The 9651-nt window shown below is 37.1% G+C and overlaps 1 protein-coding gene across 1 annotated transcript in view; it reads left to right on the top strand.

Annotated features, from left to right (window-relative positions):
- The first annotated feature begins 341 nt into the window (after positions 1 to 341).
- The window catches only part of LOC145692113 (proclotting enzyme-like), a 43599-nt gene continuing 34289 nt past the window's right edge, over positions 342 to 9651 (top strand). Inside the window, exons 1-2 of the mRNA XM_081767407.1 lie at positions 342 to 453; positions 6177 to 6266. Coding sequence (XP_081623533.1) covers positions 342 to 453; positions 6177 to 6266 — 202 coding nt within the window. The remainder of the gene's footprint in view (positions 454 to 6176; positions 6267 to 9651) is intronic.

Raw genomic sequence — 9651 nt, 5'->3', positions numbered from 1 at the left:
GGCAGGAACTGTGCCCCGTCTCCTCTTTGAAAATTATGTGGAAAAAATTAAAAAATGAATTCGTGAAATATTATTAGTAAATCACAAGAGAAAGGGCATTTCATGGAAACTCGTTAAATATTTTATATTGTTATTTTGATATTAGTGACGTACACATTTTATGAAAACTTTTCTGTGTCGTGTTTCTATTTTCTTTAATTGTAACAATAAATCTTCGTTACCCTGGTAATGTATATTTCCTTGGTACGATTGGAGGTATTCTGTGTTCATCTTATGTTGCATACTTAAATTTCTCGCATTTCAAACCACGGGTAAGAAACAACTGGGGATTTGCCACAATTATGGGTCGTCCTTCAGAGGCTCAAACCCAGAACCAGTTCGAAACCAATCGGTTAGAGTGCCTTGAAGTTGTTAGAGCAGTGAAGATTGCTAGTTTGATTCTTGCTCTTGGAAGTAACTGGTTGACAATTTCGTGAAAATATTGTGTTTCGACTTTTCATTTTGGAAGTGGTTCTTCTTGTCAGTTAATTTATGTGAAGATTACATGACAAGGCAAAATATCCAGGAGTGTTTTCCTCTCGGTGGGTATACATATTCTCAAATGGAAAGCCGAGCAATGGGTACTAAGCAGTAAGTTCAGTCTCAAATACCCTTAAAATGGAATTTAAATTTCAATTGATCACTAAAGTAACTTTTAGGTGCTCATAAAGAGGGAATTGGCGTCATTGAAATTTTAGGGGTATTGAGAAAGATTTGATACAATAATACGTTTTAGTCAAGGCTTTACCTAGTTCAATAGAGGAAGTGTTGCAAGTTAGTAGAAGGCACGTCATAGACCAAAGGGGTTCGGCATCCCTGGTGAGAGTTAACAGTTCTTTCATAGAGAAAAGCTCTCAAGTAAAGATTTGATGTCTTCCCATTCAATGAATATACTTCAATATCTTTATCTCGGATACTTCAATATCTTTTTTCTTTAGCAAGTTTCCTCATTATTATATTTGAAGCTCCCCTGTGCTGAAAAATAATATTATTAGTAATGTATCTTCGTTATCTTCGTAACATTGTTTGATATTTCTCGTTTGGCTGATTTTTCTGTTCGGTTAGGTTTAACATTGCTTTTTTAGCACCGAGATTACATGAGGCGTGGATCTTCAGTTTAACAACGTGGGCTTCCATTAAGCTTACTTATGGCTAGATGGTTAAGTTTACGCGACTTTGGTGCGTGCTTGTGCACGACCCTCGAAAGACAGATTGAGAAGGCCATGGCTTGTGTGCTTCGAAGTTTACATTGAGTTGTAGGCAGTGTTCGAAGTGGAAAGAAACCAGAGGCGGTATGTTTAATTACGATTTTAACTCGACATACCGCCTATCTAAATGTTGAAACACAGTGAGTGTATATTGACTAAAAGATTGCATTTATATTTACATAATGACTGAAAACCATTGGAGAACTTCTCTGTAGTAACGGGGAAGGGGGATATGGAGAGACTTTGATTTCCCGCTAACAACTTTTTGACAAAAATAAAAAATATATCCCCTTATGTTGTATTAAAGAGAATTACACACGAAATGCTCAATAACTAAATGAGGATATTAACAATTTCCTGTGGGAAAACTCCCAGTCCCCCCACTTGAATGTGAGATATTCCAAACCCCCGGAAGGTCCGCCCCCACAGCAGATATCCCTTAATTTGAAATGCTCAAAACACGACATTTATAGGCATTAATGGAAGAAGACACATACACACACATAAAAAAGAAACAATTCAATATGACACATCAAAATATAAACTATGTAAATTCTTTGAACGCACCTCATTTTAGAAACAAAAGGTAGGAAAAAGATAAGAAAAATGTCGATGTTGTCAACTTAGAAATTACTTCTACATAAGAAGTAAAATCATTTTACGTGCAAAAGCTATTCATCAATTACTGTGTATAAAAATGGATTTATTAAAGGTATTTATCATCTACTTTACAGTAACGGGGTATGTTTTAATCATTGAAAAACTAGAGACGATATGCTTTCATCACTGATAAACCAGAGGCGGTATGGCATACCACCGCATACCGTCTCACTTCGACCACTGGCTGTAGGTTCACGTTTCATATAGTTTTGGTGGTAAAAATGGATCCTAAACCCTAAACAAACTTCCTGCCAGTGATCACTCACAAGGAATCAAATCTAGGAGCATACACACAAAGATGCGTTTCAATTGACCACAAAGAAAGACTGTGCAAAACATTTTAAAATGTAGGTCATAATGATAAATAAAGTAATTAATAAAATTGAAGATGTGGATTTGTTACCAAATAAATTTCATATTTTGAATATTTCCCTATAGTATTATAGAAGCAAGAATGGCAATTAAAGAAGTTCTCATTTTTTAACCCGAGAAAGTCGAAGGGGTGCCACAGAGGCACCCTAGTCCACTTTTAATGCAATTATTCTTAATAGATATTTCGTCGCGTGTCTTCCGCTCTAGAATTCTCCTATCTCTTTGGAATATGCCCCCTGATTGAGTTGTTCATACGTTTTCTTATTTTACTTCAGAAAAAAAGTAGGATTATTTTTTTATATTGACGTAAAGGCCTAAGAGGTGCATCGCAGGCACCCTGCCAATTTTTAAAGCCATTATTCTTAATAGATATTTCGTCCCGTATCCTGCGCTCTAGAATTCTTCTATCTCGTTGAAATACACCCTCTGACTGCGTTTCCTAAGCATTTTTTGACTTTACCTCAGAAAAAATAGCGTTATTTTTTATACTAACGTAAAGGCCCAAGGGGTACTTCTGAGGCTCCTATTGAAATATGTACTTTTCTAATTATTTGATACTGTTCATTGTTTATTACCATTGACAAATGATTTCATAGCAAAGTAGTGACTAGCCTTTCCTATTAATGACGGAAAATACAAATGGTCGCGGTGAGTTCAGGTAGCTTGTATATGCAGCAGGGAGTATCAGAGGCACCCCTGAGCCTTTTAAGGGTAAAATTAGCGTGGGCTTTCTCGGGTTAAAAAGTTACACTTTTCTTCCTTAAGCCAATACTGTGCTTTATGATAATTGCTTTCACGAAGAAATTATGCTCTTAAACATGTTGAAAGAGAATTATGAGTTATCACTAGCTACTTTCACAACGAAATTTTTCTATACACTTGATTCATTGAGTATCAGGTTTGATTTATCTCTTTATGTTGCGTATTCTTTAGTATCTTACAACAATCTTCACTCCATCTCTTCCTGTACGTCCGAGTTCTAAGTTAATGTACACTGTGCAAAAGAAGTAGAAAAAGCAGCAGAAACTGAGAACAGTACTGTTATTAAAAATATATTTACTAATTCTGAATAGCTACACCAAAAAACTAAGAAAAATTATTAATTGTGTTAGTGTACCATGTCAAAGGAAACGCTGCCCATCCGCTGTTAGACATAAAATAGTGATCTTAACTCTTCCATGGTCCGGACAATTCTCTGATATGGATCCTTCAGAAAATGTATGTCACCTCCCAAAGCTGAAATTGCATACTGTCACACAGAACCTTTAACAATAAAAAGTGGGTTTTTTTTTAAGACTTAATAAAGAAAAGGATTCAAGTAAAGTATATTGTAGATATATTAAGTGCAAGTTAAGAATAAAAATATCTTGAAGATATCAGGAAGAACACTGTTATATGTCTTAGGTATTGAACAAAATAACAGAAACCTATTGGACAAAATAATGGAAACACATGAAAGTTGGAACATTTTGTATTAATATGGTATTGGTTTGGTGCTGGTTAAGTTCTGTAGTCACTTTCGTAGACACGTTTTCCTCTACCTCGTCACAGTGCGGTTCAGGTTCGGTGGTACTTATCCTGCATTTTTTGATCACTATTGTGCTTTGCCAACACTGTTTTATCGTACACTGTATATGCGGTCGTGAATTTTTAGACTGTGCTTTGTGTTACACTGTATAGTGTTTTATACATCGATGCCCCAGCTAGAAGAACACCAACAATTAAACGCCTTTGTAACTCTATCAGTTTGAACATACTAGTCCATCATGTCTTTCTCAGGCAATGTGAAACCACAATGCAGATCGTAACAGCATTCAGTTAAACGAAATGCAACTCAAGTTTGTTTTCAAGTATCCAGCAATGGTAAATAAACGTGGCAAATTCATGTTGAACAACAATATTCGCCCACATGGCTCTTAAATGACGGTGCAGACTCTCTACAAATTACAGTATTAAACTTATCCTCAGTAACAGTATGCTGCTGACGTCTCTCCCTCCGACTACTACCTCTTCTGGCATCTCCATCAATTCTTGAAAGGGAAGACCTTCTCTAACTTGGACGGTGCAACTTGCGGATAAGGCTGTCTTCGCATGCGAGGGGTTTAAATATAAACTTATCCGTACATTGTACCTCTTGCAAGAGTTGCAACACTGCTGAAGTGTTTTTAGGATTTTTTTTACATCCAATTGCATCCAGACTTGCAATTCTGGTGTTAAATCATTTGGAAAAATTGGGATTGTCTTTGAAAAAATGCAGAGGGCAGGGATATAAAGGCGCTGCTCTGATGTGTCTGCTTACTCAGATGTTCAGAAGAGACTTCAAGAAATTGAAGAACGAGCTATATATATGCCTATTCACTGTGAGGTACATAATTTAAACCTTGTCATTAATGAAACCGTCGAAGGCATAAAAGAAGTTGCCAGTTACTTCACAAAGCTCCAGGATTTGTATATATTTTTTGGCCAACATATAAATAGGTGGGATATTATGTTATCATTGACAGGAGAATCAGATGTCACTTTGGAAAAGCTCAATCCAATCAGATAGGTTTTACGGTATCAGTCCATTGTAGCTATCACGTTGAGGTATGCTGATGTAATGAAAACTCTCCGAAAACTTTCGCTGACAAGTAAGAAGGCTAACGAGGTATCAGAAGCAGAGCGATTGGCGAAAGTCACGGGTTCCTTCGATTTTGTGTTTCTGACTGTGGTGCTGTCAAAAATATTTTCACAACTGAACATTGCATCGCAACTTCTCCAAACTAAACAAATTGACCTGAGAAACCTTTACGCACTCTTGAAGACAGCCAAGAGAAATGGAAGAAAATGAATCAAGAATATCATCAAATAAAACAAGAGACCTCAGCTGTTGCTACAAAGTGGAAAGTCAACCCTGTGTTTGTAGCAAAAAAACAACCCAAAGTGAAAGAAAACACTACGATGAAGTGGTAGAAGATCGTCGGTTTTCGGACACAGCGAGGCTTGCTTCAGGGTTAATGTTTACAATAGACTTCCAGATTCAAAAGAAGTACCACCAAGACATCGGTCCGTCACTACTATTGAAATTAAAAACCATATTTCAAAGATCAACACTGTTTCTGAATTGGCGGTATTATATATGTCGAGTTTAATACTATTGCCCCAAGTTATCCTGAAGTTTTGACTATTCTTGCTTTATTCCTGACTTTATCCGTAACTGTGGCTTGTGAAAGGTCATTCTCAAATCTTAAAGAGGATCAAGTTGAGTTGAGTTGATTTTAGTTTAGCGTCCCTTTCAGCAGCGAGGCTATATGAGACGTGGACCTACTGATTAACGTGGAATCCGAACCACATGAGTTAAAGAGGATCAAGAGCTGTTTAAGGTGTTCCATAACACAGGAGAGAATGGCGACTTGGGGATGTTGGCAATCAACCATGAGAGGGCTTCGACCATTGGGGAGAGATATCTTATATGAAAGTTTGCGAAGATGAAGTCGAGGAGGAAGGATTTCTTCTAAAACGTAAGTATTTGAAACTCTATTGCATATAGAGGGGGCCCTTTCAAATTTTGTTGCGGGAAGGGGAGCCAAAATTTCTAGATTCGGTACTGGCTGAGACCACTTTCAGTTCCCCTGAAACTTTCAGTTGTTTCTTGGTATGTATGAGTAAATGTAAGATTAACTCTATTTAGCTCTTCCAAAAATATTCCTGTCTTAAGTGTTCTAGCTGCGAACATGTGTTTGCTATACATCTCTTGCTATATCACCGAATGCCCTCGGGCTTGGTAGCAAGATTACTCTTTTTATCAAAGAAAAGGTTGGCTCAAAAAATGGAAAAAAATACGATTGATTAAAATCACAATGAAACAAACCTAACAATGCTTTCAAATAATGTATTTTATTTTGTTATGCTTTTCAGGGTTTATTTTCCAAATACCATCAGTTGCAGGAGAAAACAGTGGTGTCATACACCATTCTTTGACACCAGAAAAGGATGTTCCAATCTATGGTAAATATATTTTTAATTATTTTCTCAGAGATTATATGGACCTTATTCAGAGTCTTGATTACGTGTGATTAGCGTCATATGCTGAGAGCTTGACTTATGATGGAATCGTGCGATATTCCAACCCTTTGTAGAACGCAACCTTTGAAATGTCCGCCATTTCTGTTCTAGTAAGTTGGCAACACTAAACGGAACTAGAAGTTACACGTCATGGAGTGCATGAGCGTCATCTCTTTTCTGCGCTGAAATTACAGCGACATTATCACCCACGATGCCGATGTCATCCGCAGAACGACTAACACAAGGACGCCCCGAGGGTTTAATGCCAACAACCTAACCGGTTTTCTCAAATTTAGCAATTAATCTCATCACGATCGACTTATTCGGTGCATTACTTTGACCAGGGGTGGATCCAGGACGGACTTCCGGGGGGCGGTGGGTTGTAATACTGCTACTTAGAGCTACTTTTAAGAGCGTCAAAAAATAAACTATATATTTTATTTATATATAAAATAAAAAAAGTTTCCTCTTCTGGGTGGGACGATCGCCCCCACCCTGGATCCGCCCCTGACTTTGACCAAACATTCCGCGGAGTTTGCGAACAGTCTCTGCACAACAATAACCACATTTGTAATAAGTTTTCCCAATAACAACACGCTGTTCCGTCGCAAAGCGTTCCATTTCTACCCGTACAGAATACATGCGCTATTCGGCTATTATATCATGCGCTATTCGGCGATTCGTGTCTACTAACTGCAAAGACAACAGTTTAAACGGTGAGATTAGATTTACATTGAAGTTGCACCACCGGAGCGTGACGTAATATCACGTAGTATTATCATGATGATAATGGTGGAGTAAAACGAGCCGTGCGGGACTTCTAACCTCCCTTTACTCGCTGACACTCGCTCAACTATGTTTCGTAGCGTAAGTAAATCACTTTTTTAGAATCAATAAAGTTGTGTGTGCAAAGTGAACTAACACCACGTGACATACGTTACGCTCGGGTGGTGTAACTTCAATGTAAATCTAATCTCATCGTTTAAACTGTTGTCTTTGCGGTTAGTAGTCACGAATCGCCGAATAGCGCATGTATTCTCTACGGGTAGAAATGGAATGCTTCGCGACGGAACAGCGTTTAATCTCACCCAAGATGAAAGTGGTGTAACGTTCAGTGTTGCCAACTTTCTAGAACGGAAATGGCAGGCATTTCAAAAGTTGCGTTCTTAATGGATTCCATTAAGACGCTAATCACAAATAAGAACGACTCTGAAGAAGACCCATTATCTTTAATTTGTGTTCCTCTTTTTTTTTCCAACTTGGTGATTAGGTATAAATTCACTTAGTACTTCTTTTCGTAACGACCAAAATATGAAATAAACTCACCAATTATTAAGAGTGATCAATATCTGCTTCATGAATTATTCTCAGTTCATTGTTTTATATGCAGAAGTAAATAGTTTTCGTTTTTCTTTAAAGGGACAGAGCTTTTAAAGGTTACATTTTATTGATTTCTCCTTCAACTGTATTTGAAAGCCCCCTTTTTTGTCAAAATACATTTTAATTATACATTAATTTACTATTAACTATTCAACTATTAATTAAATTTGATTTTAAAATTGTATAAGTAGCAGTGCTACGGGTACACAACATGATAGAGTTTTGCTTCTATGACGTAATACTTGTCTTTTAATATTGAAACCGAAAGTGGCGGTAGGTTTTTACTACTTCCGGTTTAAGTAGCGATATTAGAGTGGAGATAGAGTACACTCTTGGGACGCTTAACTGATTGCAGGAAGCCGCTTCATACTGTCTATTAGTGTTTCTACTCTACAGTGATTGATGAAGATTAAAACCGGAAGTGGTAGATTTATGCGGCTTCCCGTTGTTGAAGTGAGTTAATAGAGAATATGATACCAATTCTTAAAAAATGAAATTTTTCAGTTTAATGTCCTACGATTATGCCCTTTAGGCTAATGAAGACGAATAATTAAAGCAAATAAATAATAATGGAATAATTTATAGAAAGAGAATGTGGGAGGAAACGAGAGTATCGTGAGAAAACCCAAGTACACGATGTTGTCCACCACAAACTTACTTGACCGGGGATCGTACCAGGAACCTTACACACCAGAGGTAAGCAGTCTACAATTGAGCCGCCGTAATCCCTGCACCTCGCACCATGTGCTGTGTAATAACCAAGTCTTAGAACATTAAATCGATTTTTAAAAAACGCTTCTCGCTATCCCATATGCTCTCAGGACATCAATATTTGGACCGGAAGTTGTAGTGAATTTCTATCACTTCCGGTTTTAGTAGAGAGTTAAAGATGGAGATAAAATATATTCTTGAGACGCTTAATAGATGGCAGAAAACCTCATCTCGCCATCTATTACAGTTTTTTCTCTATAGTGATCAACGTTAAGGTTGATCACTAGGTGTTCTTGGTGCTATGCTAAACGCTGTTTGAATAGTGCGGCGATGTCAGATAGTGCCGAGTGTTTACTGATGCCAGATAATAAAGGAAGTAATCATAGAATTCTGCTTCGATACTTAATGGTGAAATTAGTTTTCTACCCTTACTGCAGTTCACAGCTAAGTTCCGCTTCTCGAACTGCAACGCTACGATCAAGGAATTTTCTTATTGTGACTACCACAGTAAACGTACAAATTTGGCAACAACGCATTATGACGTTCTGCGCAAATTTCTTCTCAAAATTTATTTCCTTAAATGCAAATTAATATTTAAATAAAATGTGAAACAGAACACGAAAACCGGTCAAACAATATATCTATTTCCTAATAAGATCATTACTTTAAAATACTTTACAGATACAAATAAACATTTCATAAAACTGAGCACTTCTAGTAAAATCTAACAGCAAGTACCATCTTGTGCTCTCATTGTAAAATGAATCAAATATTTTCATTTAGTTGTTATCTTTTTCGATATCAGACAACACAACCAAATGAATCAGTGTCTTGTGTTGTAGCTGAAACATAACTCTATCTTATAGTACAATATTTATAATACATAACGTTTCCTTGTGCAGTAGTTGAGGGAATGAGCTAAAATAAGTACTGACTTCCGGGTGGTGATCCACCTTAAAACAAGAAATGTTTGATTTTTACCACTTTCGGTTTGAATTCCACCTCCAGTAACGTAGTCCAGTGCTAATCATCATCGTGGCCAAAATTGATGATGATCTATCAGATAAATCTTGTTTCTCCTGCGGGGACGGACACACGGAACGAGACCAGTAACGGACTCCAGGGCTAATCATCATCATGACCAAAATTGATGATGATCTATCAAATAAATCTTGTGTCTCCTCGGGGGACGAACACACGAAAAGAGATCAATAACGAACTCCAGGGCTAATCATCA

Source organism: Thermobia domestica, chromosome 8 (genome assembly GCF_964235325.1).
Source record: "Thermobia domestica chromosome 8, izTheDome1.hap1.1, whole genome shotgun sequence".
Lineage (NCBI taxonomy): Eukaryota > Metazoa > Arthropoda > Insecta > Zygentoma > Lepismatidae > Thermobia > Thermobia domestica.
Note: the sequence above shows the minus strand (reverse complement) of the source record. Positions and strands in the feature narration are given on the sequence as shown.